Source organism: Tinamus guttatus, unplaced genomic scaffold, assembly GCF_059628265.1.
Source record: "Tinamus guttatus ecotype Peru unplaced genomic scaffold, ASM5962826v1 Tinamus_guttatus_pri_ptg001360l, whole genome shotgun sequence".
Classification (NCBI taxonomy): domain Eukaryota; kingdom Metazoa; phylum Chordata; class Aves; order Tinamiformes; family Tinamidae; genus Tinamus; species Tinamus guttatus.
Window position 1 is genome coordinate 28,519 of NW_028289894.1, and position 18,696 is coordinate 47,214.

An 18,696-nucleotide genomic window follows, 5' to 3' on the forward strand; every position below is an offset into this window, starting at 1 on the left:
CGCTCGTGCCTTTAAAAACTGAATTTCTAAATTAACCCTTTTCCGCCTTTTCCTCGCGGGAAAAATGTGGGGTTTGCGGGCGGGATTTTGGGGCATTCGGGAGGGATTTTGGGGGGGATTCGGGGCTTTTTGCCCCCTGGGAAGGGGAAAACAAGGGTGGGATTTCATTGGGGGGGTGGGGACACATTTTGGGGGACTTCGGGGCTTTTTTTGCTTCCAAAAATCGCAATTTGGGGCTCTTTCCCGCCAAAAACACAGCCCTCCCCGGAAAATACCCCCCCCCCCCGCTTGATGACGTCATCGCTTGATGACATCATCGCCCAGGGACCCCCCTCTCCCCCCGGTGACGTCATCGGCCCGCGTCGTCTCCTCCTCTTCCTCCCGGAGCCGGAGCCGGAGCCGCCGCGGGACCGGCCATGGCGGAGCCGGGAGGTGGGGACGGACACGGGATCCCATTGGGAGCGGGAGCGGGAGCGGGACGGACACGGGATCCCATCGGGATCGGGAGCGGGAGCGGGACGGACACGGGATCCCCCCTCTGTCCGTGCGGGATTCCCGGATCCGTCCCTGCTTCCCTATGGGATTCCCGGATCCGTCCCTGTTTCCCTTCGGGATTCCCGTGTCCGTCCCTGTTTCCCTTCGGGATTCCCGTATCCATCCCTCTTTCCCTGTGGGATTCCCATATCCATCCCTGCTTCCTTGTGGGATTCCCGGATCCGTCCCTCTTTCCCTGTGGGATTCCCATGTCCGTCCCTGCTTCCCTGCGGGATTCCCCATGTCCATCCGTGCGGGATTCCCGTATCCGTCCCTACTTCCCTATGGGATTCCCATGTCCGTCCCTGCTTCCCTGCGGGATTCCCCATGCCCATCCGTGCGGGATTCCCATATCCGTTCCTGCTTCCCTGCAGGATTCCCATATCCGTCCCTACTTCCCTATGGGATTCCCATGTCCGTCCCTGCTTCCCTGTGGGATTCCCATATCCATCCGTGAGGGATTCCCGTATCCGTCCCTGCTTCCCTGTGGATTCTCCATATCCATCCCTGCTTCCCTGTGGGATTCCCGTGTCCGTCCCTGTTTCCCTTCGGGATTCCCGGATCCGTCCCTGCTTCCCTGTGGGATTCCCATATCCGTCCCTGCTTCCCTATGGGATTCCCGTGTCCGTCCCTGCTTCCCTATGGGATTCCCGTATCCGTCCCTGTTTCCCTTCAGGATTCCCGTATCCGTCCCTGCTTCCCTGTGGGATTCCCATGTCCATCTGTGCAGGATTCCCGGATCCATCCCTCTTTCCCTGTGGGATTCCCATGTCCGTCCCTGTTTCCCTATGGGATTCCCGTATCCGTCCCTGCTTCCCTGTGGGATTCCCGTGTCCGTCCCTGTTTCCCTTCGGGATTCCCGTATCCATCCCTCTTTCCCTATGGGATTCCCGGATCCGTCCCTGTTTCCCTTCGGGATTCCCGTATCCGTCCCTGTTTCCCTTCGGGATTCCCCATGTCCGTCCCTGCTTCCCTGCGGGATTCCCCATGTCCATCCGTGCGGGATTCCCGTATCCGTTCCTGCTTCCCTGCAGGATTCCCATGTCCGTCCCTGTTTCCCTTCGGGATTCCCGTATCCGTCCCTACTTCCCTATGGGATTCCCATGTCCGTCCCTGTTTCCCTGCGGGATTCCCATGTCCGTCCCTGTTTCCCTGTGGGATTCCCATATCCATCCGTGAGGGATTCCCGTATCCGTCCCTGCTTCCCTGCGGATTCTCCGTGTCCGTCCCTACTTCCCTATGGGATTCCCATGTCCGTCCCTGTTTCCCTGCGGGATTCCCATGTCCATCCCTGCTTCCCTGTGTCCCTCCCGCCACCCCCACCAGTGTCCTCTGGGTCTGCCCACCCCTCCATCCATCCCCATATCCCTCCATCCATCCCTATATCCCTCCATCCCTAATCCATCCATCCCTCTAACCATCCCTCCGTCCATCCCTATATCCCTCCATCCATCCCTCCATCCATCTCTCCTTCCCTCCATCTCCCCATCCATCCCTCCATCCCTATATCTTTCCATCCATCCCTATATCCCTCCATCCATCCCTCCCTCCATCCCTCCATCCATCCATCCCTCCCTCCATCCCTACATCTCTCCACCCGTCCCTATATCCATCCATTTCCCCATCCATCCCTATATCTTTCCATCCATCCCTATATCCCTCCATCCATCCCTCCATCCATCTCTCCTTCCCTCCATCTCCCCATCCCTCCCTCCATCCCTGTATCTCTCCCTCCATCCATCCCTACATCTCTCCATCCATCCCTATATCCATCCATTTCCCCATCCATCCCTCCATCCCTATATCTTTCCATCCATCCCTATATCCCTCCATCCATCCCTCCCTCCATCCTTCCCTCCATCCCTATATCTCTCCCTCCCTCCATCCCTCCATCTCTCCACCCCTCCCTATATCCATCCATTTCCCCATCCCTCCCTCCCTCCGCACCCCAACTCCTCCTCTCTCCCGCAGGCCCCGCGTCGCCCCCGGACCCTCCTCCTCCTCCTCCTCCTCCTCCTCGCCCGCCGGCGCCGCCGCGCGCGGACCTGGCGCTGCTGCTGGAGGAGCTGCGGGTCCTTCAGCAGCGCCAGCTGCGCCAGCTGCAGCTCACCGAGGACATCCGGCGCCAGCTGCTGCTGCTGCTGCTGCCGCGGGCGCGCGCGGACGGCGCCGTCATGGCCGCCGGGCGCCGCCGCTGCCCCTGCGCCAAGGCCGGGGCCCGGCCCTACGGCTGCGCCGCCTGCGGCCCCCGGCGCCCCCGGCGCGGCCTGGCCCCGCCCCGCCGCCCCGCCCACAAGATGGCGCCGTTGCCCAAGGTGGCGCCCGATGAGGGGCTCCCCAAGATGGCGCCCGCCGCCGCCGCCGCCTGGGAGCGGCCGCCCAAGGTGGCGCCCGGGGAGGGGCTGCCCAAGATGGCGCCCGCCGCCCACGGGCTGGCCCTGGCCTTGGCCAAGATGGCGGCGCCCGCGCGGGAGCCGCTCGCCAAGATGGCGCCCGCTGAGGGGCTCCCGTCGGCGCCGTCGGCCTTGGCCAAGATGGCGGCTGCTGCGCGGGAGCAGCCACCCAAGATGGCGCCCGCCGAGGGGCTCCCATTGACGTCATCGGCCTCGTCCAAGATGGCGCCCGCCGAGGGGCTCCCGGTGTCCAAGATGGCGCCCGCCGCCTGGGAGCGGCCGCCCAAGATGGCGCCCGCCGAGGGGCACCCGTTGTCCAACATGGCGCCCACCGAGGGGCTCCCATTGGCACCATCGGCCTTGCCCAAGATGGCGCCCGCCGAGGGGCTCCCATTGACACCATTGGCCTTATCCAAGATGGCGCCGCCCACACGGGAGTCACTCCCCAAGATGGCGCCCGCCGAGGGGCTCCCATTGACGTCATCGGCCTCGTCCAAGATGGCGCCCGCCGAGGGGCTGCCATTGACGTCATCGGCCTTATCCAAGATGGCGCCCGCCGAGGGGCTCCCATTGACGTCATCGGCCTCATCCAAGATGGCGCCCGCCGAGGGGCTGCCCAAGATGGCGCCCGCCGAGGGGCTCCCGCCGCCCAAGATGGCGGCGCCCGCGCGGGCCCCGCCCCCCAAGATGGCGGCCGCCTGGCCGGGCCTGGACGCGCTGCTGCTGCTGCGGGCGGCCGAGGGGGGGGCGGGGCCTCCCGCCTGGGCCTTCCTCCCCCGCCGCCATCGCCCCCCTCCTCCTCAGGCTCCGCCCCCTCCTCAGGCTCCGCCCCCTCCTCCTCAGGCTCCTCCTCTGGCCCCGCCCACCCCCCGCTGCGGCCGGGCGGGGAAGATGGCGGCGCCCGCGGCCCCCGGCAACATGGCCGCCCCCTGCGGGCGCCGCCATCTTGGGCGGCGGCCCCGGGAGGCCTCCGCGGAGGAGGGGGAGGGGGACGGGGAGCCGGAGGGGCCACGCGGGAGCCCCGAGAGGGAGGCCGGGGACGGGCAGGTGAGGACGGGGGGGAGCGATCCATAGGGACATTCCTGATCCATGGGGACGTTCCCGATCCATAGGGATGTTCCCGGTCCATGGGGACGTTCCTGATCCATGGGGACATTCCCGATCCATGGGGATCTTCCCGATCCATGGGGACCTTCCCGATCCATGGGGACATTCCCGATCCATAGGGACATTCCCGATCCATGGGGACCTTCCCGATCCATGGGGATCTTCCCGATCCATGGGGACGTTCCCGATCCATGGGGACATTCCCGATCCATGGGGACATTCCCGGTCCATGGGGACGTTCCCGATCCATGGGGACCTTCCCGATCCATGGGGACATTCCTGATCCATGGGGACATTCCCGATCCATGGGGACGTTCCTGATCCATGGGGACGTTCCCGATCCGTGGGGACCTTCCCGATCCATGGGGACGTTCCCGATCCATGGGGACATTCCTGATCCATGGGGACCTTCCCGATCCATGGGGACCTTCCCGATCCATGGGGACATTCCTGATCCATGGGGACATTCCTGATCCATGGGGACGTTCCTGATCCATAGGGACCTGATCCATAGGGACATTCCTGATCCATGGGGACCTTCCCGATCCATGGGGACCTTCCTGATCCATGGGGACGTTCCCAATCCATGGGGACGTTCCCGATCCATGGGGACATTCCCGGTCCATAGGGACATTCCTGATCCATAGGGACGTTCCTGATCCATAGGGACATTCCCGATCCATAGGGACCTTCCTGATCCATGGGGACATTCCCGATCCATGGGGACATTCCTGATCCATGGGGACATTCCCAATCCATAGGGACGTTCCTGATCCATAGGGACATTCCCGATCCATGGGGACATTCCTGATCCATGGGGACCTTCCCGATCCATGGGGACATTCCTGATCCATGGGGACATTCCTGATCCATGGGGACGTTCCCGATCCATAGGGATGTTCCCGATCCATGGGGACATTCCCGATCCATGGGGACGTTCCCGATCCATGGGGACATTCCTGATCCATAGAGACATTCCCGATCCATGGGGACATTCCCGATCCATGGGGACCTTCCTGATCCATGGGGACCTTCCCGATCCATAGGGACATTCCTGATCCATGGGGACATTCCCGATCCATGGGGACATTCCTGATCCATGGGGACCTTCCCGATCCATAGGGACGTTCCTGATCCATAGGGACATTCCCGATCCATGGGGACGTTCCCGATCCATGGGGACCTTCCCGATCCATGGGGATCTTCCCGATCCATGGGGACATTCCTGATCCATGGGGACCTTCCCGATCCATGGGGACGTTCCCGATCCATGGGGACGTTCCCGATCCATGGGGACCTTCCCGATCCATGGGGACGTTCCCGATCCATGGGGACATTCCTGATCCATGGGGACATTCCCGATCCATAGGGACCTTCCCAATCCATGGGGATCTTCCCGATCCATGGGGATGCTCTGCATCCATAGGGACGTTCCCAATCCATAGGGACGTTCCCAAGCCATAGGGACGTTCCCGATCCATAGGGACCTCCCCCCGCAGGTGCCTCCATCTTGGACCCAACCGACGACACCGGAACCGCCAACACCGGAACCGCCAACACCGGAACCGCCAACAGCGGAACCACCAACACCGGAACCAGCACCGGAACCAGCACCGGAACCGCCAACACCGGCACCGCCAACACCCGGCTCCTTCTGGAGCCGCCTCGGCGCCTTCGTGGCCGCCCGCCCGGCCCCGGGCGACCCGTAGCCGCCCCCCCCGCCCCCTTTTCCGTTCTTTTTGCTTTAGTTTTAACCGTTTTCCCCCTTTTTTTCCCACCCCCCCCAACCCTTCCCCGGCCGCCATTTTGTGTCCCCCTTGGTAGCCTCCCCGTCCATTAAAGCCGCTCGTGGCGACGCTCCCGCCTCAGCTCCTGCTTTGGGGGGGGGGCACCATTTTTTGGGGGGGTGGGCACCATTTTGGGGTGAATTTGGGTGTTTTTTGGCACGGGGGAGGGCGCTGAAGGGAGGCCCGGGCCCGCACCAAAGATGGCGGCGCCCGTTGCTAGGGCAACCGCTGAGATGGCGCCGCCCGGATCCAAGATGGCGCGCGCGGCCTCCAGGTGAGGGCAGGCGGGCGTTGCTAGGAGACCGCCGGCTCCCCGCCCCGTGACGTCACTAAAGGGCGCCGCTCCGCCCGCAGCCAACATGAGGGCCCGTTGCTAGGAGCCCGCCGCGCCTCCCGTGACGTCACCAAGCGGGCAGGGCCCGCGCCAGCAGCCAAGATGGCGCGCGCGGCTTCGCCGCGCGGGGCCGGGCCGGCGGCGGGGCGGAAGCGGAGCCCGCGCTTCCGGCCCGGAGCGGCGGGCCCGGTGCCGGTACCGGGGGCGCCATGTCGGACACGTGGAGCTCGATCCAGGCCCACAAGAAGCAGCTGGACTCGCTGCGCGAGCGGCTGCAGCGGCGGCGGAAGCAGGACCCGCTCGGTGCGGCGCGGGGGGCGCCGGGAGGGGCCGGGGCCGTCGTTAGGGACCAGGGGTAACGTGAGGGGCCGGGGGCAACGTGAGGGGCCGGGGGTGTCATTAGGGACCAGGGGTAACACGAGGGGCCGGGGATGTTGTTAGGGACCAGGGGCAACATGAGAGGCCGGGGTCATCATTAGGGACCAGGGGTAACACGAGGGACTGGGGACGTCATTAGGGACCAGGGGTAACATGGGGGGCTGGGGACGTCATAAGGGAACAGGCCTTAAGGGGCATCCTTAGGCTCCAGGGGCATCATATAGGGTCTAGGGTCATCATTAGGCTCCAGAGGCAACATATGGGGTCCAGGACCATCATTAGGCTCCAGGGGCATCATAGAGGGTCCAAGACCATCATTAGGGACCAGGGGTATCATTAGGCTCCAGGGGCATCATATGGGCTCCAGGGGCATCATTAGGCTCCAGAGTCATCATAGAGGCTCCAGGCCCATCATTAGGCTCCAGAGTCATCCTAGGGGCTCCAGGCCCATCGTTAGGCTCCAGAGTCATCATAGAGGCTCCAGGCCCATCGTTAGGCTCCAGAGTCATCGTAGAGGCTCCAGGCCCATCATTAGGCTCCACGGGCATCATATGGGCTCTAGGACCATCATTAGGCTCCAGAGTCATCATACGGGGTCCAGGGGCATCATTAGGCTCCAGAGTCATCGTAGGGGCTCCAGGCCCATCGTTAGGCTCCAGAGTCACCCGTCCCCCCCTCCCCCCCAGACCCGCGTCACCCGGAGCAGCCGCCGTCCTCGTCCCGCAGCGCCAGCCCCGCCCCCCCCGCGGCCACCGCGGCCACCGCGACGTCCCCGAGCGGCGACGGCGACGACGGCGACGGCGGCGACGGGGACCCGGACCCGGCGCTGGAGCGGCGCCTCCTGCGGCACCTGGCGGACGTGGCGCTGCCGCTGCCCACCGACGCGGCCGCCATCTGCGCCGCCATCGCCACCGTGAGCGCCTGGCCCCAAAATGTCCCAAAATGTGCCAAAATATCCCAAAATATCCCCAAAATGTCCCCAAATGTCCCCAAATGGCACCTGGCGGACGTGGCGCTGCCGCTGCCCACCGACGCGGCCGCCATCTGCGCCGCCATCGCCACCGTGAGCGCCTGGCCCCAAATGTCCCCAAATGTCCCCAAAATGTGCCAAAATATCCCCAAAATGTCCCAGAATGTCCCCAAATGTCCCCAAATGTCCCCAAATGGCACCTGGCGGACGTGGCGCTGCCGCTGCCCACCGACGCGGCCGCCATCTGCGCCGCCATCGCCACCGTGAGCGCCTGGCCCCAAATGTCCCCAAATGTCCCCAAAATGTGCCAAAATATCCCCAAAATGTCCCAGAATGTCCCCAAATGTCCCCAAATGTCCCCAAATGGCACCTGGCGGACGTGGCGCTGCCGCTGCCCACCGACGCGGCCGCCATCTGCGCCGCCATCGCCACCGTGAGCGCCTGGCCCCAAATGTCCCCAAATGTCCCCAAAATGTCCCCAAATGGCCCCAAAATGTCCCTAAAATGTCCCTAAATGTCCCCAAAATGTCCCAGAATGTCCCCAAATGTCCCCAAATGTCCCCAAATGTCCCCAAATGGCACCTGGCGGACGTGGCGCTGCCGCTGCCCACCGACGCGGCCGCCATCTGCGCCGCCATCGCCACCGTGAGCGCCTGGCCCCAAATGTCCCCAAATGTCCCCAAAATGTGCCAAAATGTCCCCAAAATGTCCCCAAATGTCCCCAAATGTCCCCAAATGGCACCTGGCGGACGTGGCGCTGCCGCTGCCCACCGACGCGGCCGCCATCTGCGCCGCCATCGCCACCGTGAGCGCCTGGCCCCAAATGTCCCCAAAATGTCCCCAAAATGTGCCAAAATATCCCCAAAATGTCCCCAAAATGTCCCCAAATGTCCCAGAATGTCCCCAAATGGCACCTGGCGGACGTGGCGCTGCCGCTGCCCACCGACGCGGCCGCCATCTGCGCCGCCATCGCCACCGTGAGCGCCTGGCCCCAAATGTCCCCAAATGTCCCCAAAATGTCCCCAAATGTCCCTACATGTCCCCAAATGTCCCCAAATGTCCCCAAATGGCACCTGGCGGACGTGGCGCTGCCGCTGCCCACCGACGCGGCCGCCATCTGCGCCGCCATCGCCACCGTGAGCGCCTGGCCCCAAATGTCCCAAAATGTCCCCAAAATGTGCCAAAATGTCCCAGAATGTCCCCAAATGTCCCCAAATGTCCCCAAAATGTCCCCAAATGTCCCCAAAATGTGCCAAAATGTCCCCAAAATGTCCCAGAATGTCCCCAAATGTCCCCAAATGTCCCCAAATGGCACCTGGCGGACGTGGCGCTGCCGCTGCCCACCGACGCGGCCGCCATCTGCGCCGCCATCGCCACCGTGAGCGCCTGTCCCCAAAATGTCCCCAAATGTCCCCAAAATGTGCCAAAATGTCCCCAAAATGTCCCCAAATGTCCCCAAAATGTCCCCCAAATGCCCCCAAATATCCCCCGATGTCCCCAAAATGTCCTCAAATGTCCCCAAATGTCCCCAAAAGTCCCAAAATGTCCCTAAATATCCCCAAATGGTCCCTAAATGTCCTCCAAAATGTCCCCCAAATGTCCCCAAAAATGTCCCCAAATTGTCCCCTAAATGTCCCCCAAATTGTCCCCAGAATGTCCCCAAACGTCCCCAAATGTCCCCAGATGTCCCCAAATTGTCCCCAAATGTCCCCAAATGTCCCTAAACGTCCCCAAACGTCCCCGAACGTCCCCTAAATGACCCGAAATTGTCCCCCAAATGTCCCCCAATGTCCCCAAACGTCCCTAAATGTCCCTAAATGTCCCTAAACGTCCCCAAACGTCCCCGTTCCGCAGGCGGAGGCGCCGGCGCCGCGGCGTGGAGAGCCTCCTGCAGAAGTTCATGGAAAATGTCCCCAAATGTCCCCTAAATGACCCCAAATTGTCCCCAAATTGTCCCCAAATTGTCCCTAAATGTCCCTAAACGTCCCCAAACGTCCCCGTTCCGCAGGCGGAGGCGCCGGCGCCGCGCCGCGGCGTGGAGAGCCTCCTGCAGAAGTTCATGGAAAATGTCCCCAAACGTCCCCAAACGTCCCCTAAATGACCCGAAATTGTCCCCCAAACGTCCCTAAATGTCCCCAAATGTCCCTAAATGTCCCCGTTCCGCAGGCGGAGGCGCCGGCGCCGCGCCGCGGCGTGGAGAGCCTCCTGCAGAAGTTCGCGGCGCAGGAGCTCATCGAGGTGCGCCGGGGGCTCCTGGTGGCCGCGGCGCCCACGCTCGTCACCTACGCCGACCACGCCAAGCTGGCGGCCATGACGGGCGCCGCCGAGCGCCACAAGCGCCGCGGGGCGGCCCGCGACGGCGCCGACGGCGCCCGCGACGCCCCCAAGAGGTGGCGCAAGCAGCCGGCCGCCTCCGACGTGGACCGCGAGATCGAGAGCCTCCTGAGCCAGCAGTCCACCAAGGAGCAGCAGAGCAAGAAGGTGACGCGCGGGGCGCTGGGATGGCGCGTTTTGGGGCCAAACGGCGCCAACGCGGCGCGTTTTGGGGCCAAAGAGCATCAACGCGGCGCCTTTTTGGTCCCAGAAGCGTCGTTGCGTCACCTTCTTGGCCCAAACGGCGTCAACGCGGCGCCTTTTGGGTCCGAAGAGCGTCGACGCGGCGCCTTTTGGGTCCAAATGGCATCAACGTGTCGCCTTTTGGGTCCAAGAAGCACCAACGCGTCACGTTCTTGGCCCAAGAAGCGTCAACGCGTCGCCTTCTTGGACCAAATGGCATCAACGTGTCGCCTTTTTGGTCCAAGAAGCGTCAATGCGTCGCCTTTTTGGCCCAAGAAGCATCAACGCGTCACCTTTTGGACCCAAAGAGCGCCAACGCGTTGCGTTTTTGGCCCAAGAAGCGTCAACGCGTCGCCTTCTTGGCCCAGATGGCGTCAATGCGTCGCCTTCTTGGACCAAACGGTGTCAACGCGTCACCTTTTGGGTCCAAAGAGTGTCAACGCGTCACCTTCTTGGCCCAAGAAGTGTCAACGTGTCACCATCTTGGCCCAAGAAGCGTCAACGCGTCACCTTCTTGGCCCATAGAGCGCCAATGCGTCCCCTTCGTGGACCAAAGGGTGTCAACGCGTCGCCTTTTGGACCCAAGGAGCGTCAACGTGTTGCCTTTTTGGCCCAAATGGCATTGACGCGTCGCGTTCTTGGCCCAAGAACCCTCAATGCGTCGCCTTCTTGGCCCCAGGAACGTCACCACATCATCGTTTTGGCCCTAGAAACTTTAATGTGCCCCCTTTTTGACCCTAGAAGCTTCAAAACGTCACATTTTTGGCTGAGAAAGCTTCAATATGTCGCGTTTTTGGCCCAGAAAGCTTCAACATGTCCTCTTTTTGACCCTAGAAGCATCAACGCGCCATCTAGAAGCTTCATTGCGTTGTGTTTTGGCCCTAGAAGCTTCAATGTGTCGCGTTTTTGGCCCCAGAATGTTCAATTTTTCACGTTTTGGCCCAAAGAGCTTCAATTTGTCGCCTTTTCCTCGGCCAGGTGAGCCAGGAGATCCTGGAGCTGCTCAACACCACCACGGCCAAGGAGCAGTCCATCGTGGAGAAGTTCCGCTCGCGTGGCCGGGCCCAGGTGCAGGAGTTCTGCGACTACGGCACCAAGGAGGAGTGCATGAAGGCGACCGACGCCGAGCGGCCCTGCCGCAAGCTCCATTTCCGGTAGGAAACGGGCCCTCTTTTGCCCCGGTTTCCAACGCCCTTGACCGGTTCCTCAAGGTTCTTGGGTTCCCCAACGCCCTTGATGAGTTCTTTGAGGCTGTTGGGTTCCTCAAGGCCCTTGACGAGTTCCTTGGGGCTCTTGGGTTCCTCAAGACCCTTGATGAGTTCCTCAAGGCTCTTGGGTTCCTCAAGACCCTTGATGAGTTCCTCAAGGCTCTCGGGTTCCTCAAGGCCCTTGATGAGTTCCTCAAGGTTCTTGGGTTCCCCAAGGCCCTTGACGAGTTCCTCAAGGCTCTGGGGTTCCTCAAGGCCCTTGAGGAGTTTCTCAAGGTTCTTGGGTTCCTCAAGGCCCTTCACAAGTTCCTCAAGGGTCTGGGGTTCCTCAAGGCTCTGGGGTTCCTCAAGGTTCTTGGGTTCCCCAAGGCCCTTGATGAGTTCCTCGAGGTTCTTGGGTTCCCCAAGGCCCTTGATGAGTTCCTCAAGGTTTTGGGTTCCTCAAGGCCCTTGAGAAGTTCCTCAAGGCTCTGGGGCTCCCCGGCGCGCGCGGGCCTCCCGTCCCCGCCGTTCCTCCCCCGCCAGGCGCATCATCAACAAGCACACGGACGAGTCGCTGGGCGACTGCTCCTTCCTCAACACCTGCTTCCACATGGACACGTGCAAGTACGTCCACTACGAGATCGACGCCTGCTCCGACGCCGCCGCTCCCGGCGCCCGCGACCACAACCCGGGCCAGGAGCTGGCCCTGCCGCAGGCCGTGGGCTCCGACGCCGGCGCCGACCGCCTCTTCCCGCCGCAGGTAACGGGGAAAACCGGGACGGATCCCGCGGGGTCGCGCTGGGCTCCACGTTGTCCTCTCCCCGCAGTGGATCTGCTGCGACATCCGCTACCTGGACGTCAGCATCCTGGGCAAGTTCGCCGTGGTCATGGCCGACCCGCCGTGGGACATCCACATGGAGCTGCCCTACGGCACGCTGACCGACGACGAGATGCGGCGCCTCAACATCCCCGTGCTCCAGGACGAGGGCTTCCTGTTCCTCTGGGTCACCGGGCGGTGAGCGGAGCCTCCCGAGCCCCAAACCCGCCACGTTTGGGGTTTTTTTGGGGAAAAAACCCTGCCCCGTCCTCATCTTCTGCCCCCGGCAGGGCCATGGAGCTGGGCCGCGAGTGCCTCAACCTCTGGGGGTGAGTTTGGTGGCTCCCCATGCCGACGATCCCGTCTGTCCTTGTCTTTCCTCCTCTTCCTCCTCGACATCCCCTTCGTGGAGCCTCCTTGACTTCTCCTTCATGGAGCCTCCTTGACATCTCCTTCATGGAGCCTCCTTGACTTCTCCTTCATGGAGCCTCATTGACCTCTCCTTCATGGAGCCTCCTCTTCCTCCTTGACATGCCCTTCATGGAGCCTCCTTGACCTCTCCTTCATGGAGCCTCCTTTTCATGGAGCCTCCTCTTCCTCCTTGACATCCCCTTCATGGAGCCTCCTCGATATCTCCTTCATGGAGCCTCCTCGACGGCTCCTTCATGGAGCCTCCTTGATGTCTCCTTCATGGAGCCTCCTCGACGGCTTCTTCACGGAGCCTCCTCTTCCTCCTTGACATCCCCTTCATGGAACCTCCTCGATATCTCCTTCATGGAGCCTCCTCTTCCTCCTTGACCTCTCCTTCACGGAGCCTCCTCTTCCTCCTTGACATCCCCTTTATGGAGCCTCCTCTTCCTCCCTGACCTCTCCTTCACGGAGCCTCCTCTTCCTCCTTGACATCCCCTTTATGGAGCCTCCTCTTCCTCCTTGATGGCTCTTTATGGAGCCTCCTCCTCCTCCTTGACATCCCCTTTATGGAGCCTCCTCTTCCTCCCTGACCTCTCCTTCACGGAGCCTCCTCTCTGCACCTCGGCCTCCAGGTACGAGCGGGTGGACGAGATCATCTGGGTGAAGACCAACCAGCTGCAGCGAATCATCCGCACGGGCCGCACCGGCCATTGGCTCAACCACGGCAAGGAGCACTGCCTGGTGCGGGGCCCCTTTTGGGGGGCTCTGGGGTCCTTTGGGGGTCTCGGAGGTCCTTGGGGGCAACAGTTGGGTCTTAGAGGCCGTTTTGAGGTCCTAGGGGCCAGTTTGGGGTCTTTGGGGGCAACATTTGGGTCTTAGAGGCCGTTTTGAGGTCTCAGGGGCCACTTTGAGGTCTAGGGAGGCCCTTTGGGGTCTTCTGGGACCAGTTTGGGGTCTTTGGGGGCAACATTTGGGTCTTAGGGGGCAATTTGAGGCCTTAGGGGCCACTTTGAGGTCTTAGGGGCCACTTTGAGGTCTAGGGAGGCCCTTTGGGGTCTTCTGGGACCAGTTTGGGGTCTTTGGGGGCAATTTGAGGCCTTAGGGGCCACTTTGAGGTCTTAGGGGCCACTTTGAGGTCTAGGGAGGCCCTTTGGGGTCTTCTGGGACCAGTTTGGGGTCTTTGGGGGCAACATTTGGGTCTTAGAGGCCGTTTTGAGGTCTTAGGGGCCACTTTGAGGTCTAGGGAGGCCCTTTGGGGTCTTCTGGGGCCAGTTTGGGGTCTTTGGGGGCAACATTTGGGTCTTAGAGGCCGTTTTGAGGTCTTAGGGGCTGTTTTGAGGTCTAGGGAGCCCCTTTGGGGTCTTCTGGGGCCTTTTGGGGTCTTTGGGGGCAACATTTGGGTCTTAGGGGGCAATTTGAGGTCCAGGGAGGCCCTTTGGGGTCTTCTGGGGCCAGTTTGGGGTCTTTGGGGGCAACATTTGGGGTCTTAGAGGCCGGGTTGAGGTCCCCGGGGGCAACATTTGGGTCTTAAGAGGCCGATTTGAGGGTTTTGGGAGCCACTTTGGGGTCGAATGGGGCCATTTGGGGGGTCTCAGGGTTGTTTTGGGGTCTTGGGGGCCGATTTGGCCTCCTCAAGAGCCGATTTTGGGTCATTGGAGGCCAAATTGGGGGTCTCGGGGGCCTTTTCGGGGGTGTTCGGGGGCAGTTTGGGGTCTTGGGGCCTTTGTTGCCTTTTCTGGAGCCACCTTGGACCGAAATTTGGGGTCTTTGGACCAAAATTTGGGGGTTTTGGACTGAAATTTGGGGGTTTTGGACTGAAATCTGGGGTCTTGGGGGGCGAATTTGGGGTCTTGGGGGGCAAATTTGGGGTCTCCGCGGGGCCCCTTTAGGTCCCTGCTTCACATTCAGCCTCCCGGGGGGGCCTCCCTTGCCCCCGGGGCCGCTTTTTGGGCTCAATTCGGGCGTTTTCGGGGCGCCCGCCACCATTTTGTGGCCCCGGAGCCGCCATTTTGTCCCTCGCGGCGCAGGTCGGCGTGAAGGGAAACCCGCAGGGCTTCAACCGGGGCCTGGACTGCGACGTCATCGTGGCCGAGGTGAGCCCCGAAAACACCCCAAAACGCCCCAAAATGCCCCGAAATCCCTCGAATTCGCCCCCAAAAACCCCCAGGTGCGCTCGACGAGCCACAAACCCGACGAGATCTACGGGATGATCGAGCGCCTCTCGCCCGGCACCCGCAAGATCGAGCTCTTCGGGCGGCCCCACAACGTGCAACCCAACTGGTGAGCGCCCCAAAACGCCGCGTCCCGCCCCAAAACGCCACATTCCGCCCTGAAACGCCCCAAAATGGCCGTTTTTCCCCCCAGGATCACGCTGGGGAACCAGCTGGACGGGATCCACCTCCTGGACCCCGACGTGGTGGCCCAGTTCAAGCAGCACTACCCGGACGGCATCATCTCCAAGCCCAAAAACATGTAGCCGCGGGCCGCTTTTTTGAGGCAAAAAAGCCACAAAACAGGCAACAGGCTGCGGGCAGGCGTGTTTTTTTCCCTCCCCGTTTTGGGGGGAAACGGCGGGGAAACGGGGGCGGCGAGTCCGGGGGCTATTTCACGAAGACGACGCTGTTGCTGGCGTTGCGGGAGGCCAACCAGGCGAGGAAGACGTCGCTGTTGGGGCGAAAAAGGGGGAAAACGGTTAAAACGGAGCCCCCGGAGGGAGCCGGGGCGTTTTGGGGGGATTTGCATGGATTTTGGAGCGTTTCGGGCGGGGGGAAAGGTGGAAAACGAAGCGTTGGGGAAGGAGCGTTTCTGAGGGGATTTTGGGGCATTTCGGGACATTTCAGAGGATTGGGGTATTTTGGGAGGAAATCAGGGTGTTTGGGGCTGTTTCGGAGCGCGTTTTGGGGCATTTTGGGGCAATTCCAGTGCAAATTGTGTCAGCAAGTGGTTTTTGGGGAGCAAATTGGGGCCGTTTTGGAGCTGAGGGACATCCAGGAGTGACTTGGGGCCATTTTGGGGCAATTTGTGGGGATTTTGGGCACCTGCTTCAGGCGCCTTTTGGGGCCATTTGGGGCATTTTGGCCCCCAAGTTTGGGTTTGGGGGGGATTTTGGTGGAGTTTGGGTGGATTTGTGGGAATTTTGGTGGATTCTGGGGGGATTTAGGTGGCTTTTGGTGGATTTTGGGTGGATTTTGGTGTATTTTGGGCGGGTTTTGGTGGATTTTGGCACTCACCGGCAGTGCCTGACGCCGCACTCGCTGCTGCAGTTTGGGGTGGATCTGGGTGGATCCTGGGGCGATTCTGGGGGTTTCTGGGGTGATTTTGGGTGTTTCTGGGGTGTTTCTGGGCGGATTTTCGCGGTTTTTGGGTGTATTTTGGCGTATTTTGTGCGATTTTGGCGATTTTGGGGCTCACCGGCAGTGCCTGACGACGCACTCGCTGCTGCAGTTTGGGGTGGATCCTGGGGTGATTCTGGGGGTTTCTGGGGTGATTTTGGGTGTTTCTGGGGTGTTTCTGGGCGGATTTTCGCGGTTTTGGGGGCGATTTTGGTGCATTTTCCGCGATTTTTGCAGTTTTCTCGCTCACCGGCAGTGCCTGACGCCGCACTCGCTGCTGCAGTTTGGGGTGGATCTGGGTGGATCCTGGGGCGATTCTGGGGGTTTCTGGGGTGATTTTGGGTGTTTCTGGGGTGTTTCTGGGCGGATTTTGGCGGTTTTTGGGCCGATTTTGGTGCATTTTCCGCGATTTTTGCAGTTTTCTCGCTCACCGGCAGTGCCTGACGACGCACTCGCTGCTGCAGTTTGGGGTGGATCTAGGTGGATCCTGGGGTGATTCTGGGGGTTTCTGGGGTGATTTTGGGTGTTTCTGGGCGGATTTTGGCGGTTTTTGGGCCGATTTTGGTGCATTTTCCGCGATTTTTGCAGTTTTCTCGCTCACCGGCAGTGCCTGACGCCGCACTCGCTGCTGCAGTTTGGGGTGGATCTGGGTGGATCCTGGGGCGATTCTGGGGGTTTCTGGGGTGATTTTGGGTGTTTCTGGGGTGTTTCTGGGCGGATTTTGGCGGTTTTTGGGCCGATTTTGGTGCATTTTCCGCGATTTTTGCAGTTTTCTCGCTCACCGGCAGTGCCTGACGACGCACTCGCTGCTGCAGTTTGGGGTGGATCTAGGTGGATCCTGGGGTGATTCTGGGGGTTTCTGGGGTGATTTTGGGTGTTTCTGGGCGGATTTTGGCGGTTTTTGGGCCGATTTTGGTGCATTTTCCGCGATTTTTGCAGTTTTCTCGCTCACCGGCAGTGCCTGACGACGCACTCGCTGCTGCAGTTTGGGGTGGATCTGGGTGGATCCTGGGGTGATTCTGGGGGTTTCTGGGGTGATTCTGGGTGTTTCTGGGGTGTTTCTGGGTGGATTTTGGCGGTTTTTGGGCCGATTTTGGTGCATTTTCCGCGATTTTTGCGGTTTTCTCGCTCACCGGCAGTGCCTGACGACGCACTCGCTGCTGCAGTACTCGTTGTCCCAGTCGCCGCTGGCCACCGGCGCGTTCTCGCAGCCGGCCCGCACGCACCGCGGCCGCGGAGACTCCCCCGGCGCCGCCGGCGACCCGGCCACCAGCTCCAGCGACACCGGCGGCGGCGACTCCACCTGCGCCAGAAAATAACCCTTATTTGGGTCATTTCGCCCCGTTTTCCTGTCCCAAATGGGTTACTTGGGGCATTTTCCACATTTGAGATGGGAAAAATGGGTTATTTGGGTCATTTCGCCCCGTTTTCCTGTCCCAAATGGGTTATTTGGGCCATTTGAGTTGGCAAATATGGGTTATTTGGGGCATTTAACCCATTTTTTCCTGTCTCAAATAGGGAAAATGACCCAAATTCCCCATTGGAGACAGGAAAAAATGGGTTATTGGGGCCATTTTCCCCATTTGAGCTGGGAAATATGAGTTATCTGGGTCACTTAACCCGTCTTTTCCTGCCTGAAATGGGTTATTTGGGCCATTTTCCCCATTTGGGCTGAGAAACAGGCGTTATTTGGGGCATTTAACCCCTTTTTTTCTTGTCTCAAATGGGTTATTTGCGTCATTTAGCCCCTTTTTCCTGTCTCACATGGGTTATTTGGGTCATATAACCCCCTTTTCCTGTCTCCAATGGGTTATTTGGGGCATTTAACCCCTTTTTTCCTGTCTCAAATGGGTTATTTGGGTCATTTTGCCCCTTTTTCATGGCCCACATGGGGTAGTTGGGGCATTTAACCCTTTTTTCCTGTTTCAAATGGGTTATTTGGGGCATTTAATCCCTTTTTCCTGACTCAAACGGGTTACTTGCGGCATTTTCCCCATTTGGGCTGGGAAATAAGGGGTTATTTGGGGCACTTAACCCCCTTTTTCCTGTTAGAAATGGGTTATTTGGGTCATTTTCCCCATTCGAGTTGGGAAATGTGGGTTATTTGAGCCATTTTCTCCATTTGAGCTGAGAAATATGGGTTATTCAGGGCATTTAACCCCTTTCTCCTGTCTCCAATGGGTTATTGGGGTCATTTTCCCCATTTCAGTTGGGAAATACAGTTTATTTCGCTCATTTAACCCATTTTTCCTGTCTCCAATGGGTTCCTTGAGGCATTTAACCCCTTTTTTCCTGTTTCAAACGGGTTATTTGGGGCATTTAATCCCTTTTTCCTGACTCAGGTGGGTTATTTGGGGCATTTTCTCCATTTGAGCTGGGAAACATGCGTTATTGGGGTCATTATTCCCATTGGAGACAGGAAAAAAAATGGGTTATTTGGGGTATTTTCCCCATTTGAGCTGACAAATACGGGTTATTTGGGTCATTTAACCCCTTTCTCCTGTCCCCAAATGGGTTATTTGGGCCATTTTCTCCATTTGGGCTGAGAAATAGGGGTTATTTGGGGCATTTAACCCCTTTTTTTCCTGTCTCAAATGGGTTCCTTGGGCCATTTTCTCCATTTGAGCTGGAAAAAATGGGTTATTGGGGTCGTTTTCCCCCATTTGGGCTGGGAAATATGGGTTATTTGGGGCATTTAACCCATTTTTTCCTGTCTCCAATGGGTTACTTGGGTCATTTTCCCCCATTTAAGATGAGAAAAAATAGGTTATTGGGCCATTTTCCCCATTTGGGCTGAGAAATAGGGGTTATTTGGGGCATTTAACCCCTTTTTTCCCGTCTCAAATGGGTTAATTGGGGCATTTTCCCCATTTGAGGCAGGAAAATG

The 18,696-nt window shown here is 60.1% G+C and overlaps 1 protein-coding gene and 1 long non-coding RNA gene across 2 annotated transcripts; one reads left to right on the plus strand and one right to left on the minus strand.

Moving 5' to 3' along the window:
* Nucleotides 1–6,342: 6,342 nt before the first annotated feature.
* Nucleotides 6,343–14,975, plus strand: LOC148590429 (N(6)-adenosine-methyltransferase catalytic subunit METTL3-like). The gene is made up of 11 exons (XM_088539060.1): nt 6,343–6,458; nt 7,220–7,446; nt 9,670–9,984; nt 11,038–11,213; nt 11,793–12,009; nt 12,077–12,264; nt 12,357–12,395; nt 13,110–13,218; nt 14,505–14,570; nt 14,645–14,757; nt 14,842–14,975. The coding sequence occupies exons 1-11, from the start codon at nt 6,365–6,367 to the stop codon at nt 14,951–14,953; spliced, it is 1,656 nt and encodes a 551-aa protein (XP_088395186.1). The 5' UTR covers nt 6,343–6,364; the 3' UTR covers nt 14,954–14,975.
* A 57-nt stretch (nt 14,976–15,032) lies between these two features.
* LOC148590430 (uncharacterized) lies at nt 15,033–17,063 on the minus strand. Its single transcript, XR_015914310.1, has 2 exons — nt 16,943–17,063; nt 15,033–15,141 (listed from the first exon to the last, which is right to left on the minus strand). It is a non-coding gene; the product is annotated as an uncharacterized LOC148590430 (long non-coding RNA).
* Between the last annotated feature and the right edge of the window lie 1,633 nt (nt 17,064–18,696).

What these genes read in the sequence shown, in the direction of transcription:
- LOC148590429 (XM_088539060.1), top strand. Translation starts at nt 6,365, where the DNA reads ATGTCGGACACGTGGAGCTCGATCCAGGCCCACAAGAAGCAGCTGGAC. An exon ending in ACGGCAAGGAGCACTGCCTG is followed by an intron (nt 13,219 to 14,504) that starts GTGCGGGGCCCC and finishes CTCGCGGCGCAG; the next exon opens with GTCGGCGTGAAGGGAAACCC. An exon ending in GCGACGTCATCGTGGCCGAG is followed by an intron (nt 14,571 to 14,644) that starts GTGAGCCCCGAA and finishes AAAAACCCCCAG; the next exon opens with GTGCGCTCGACGAGCCACAA.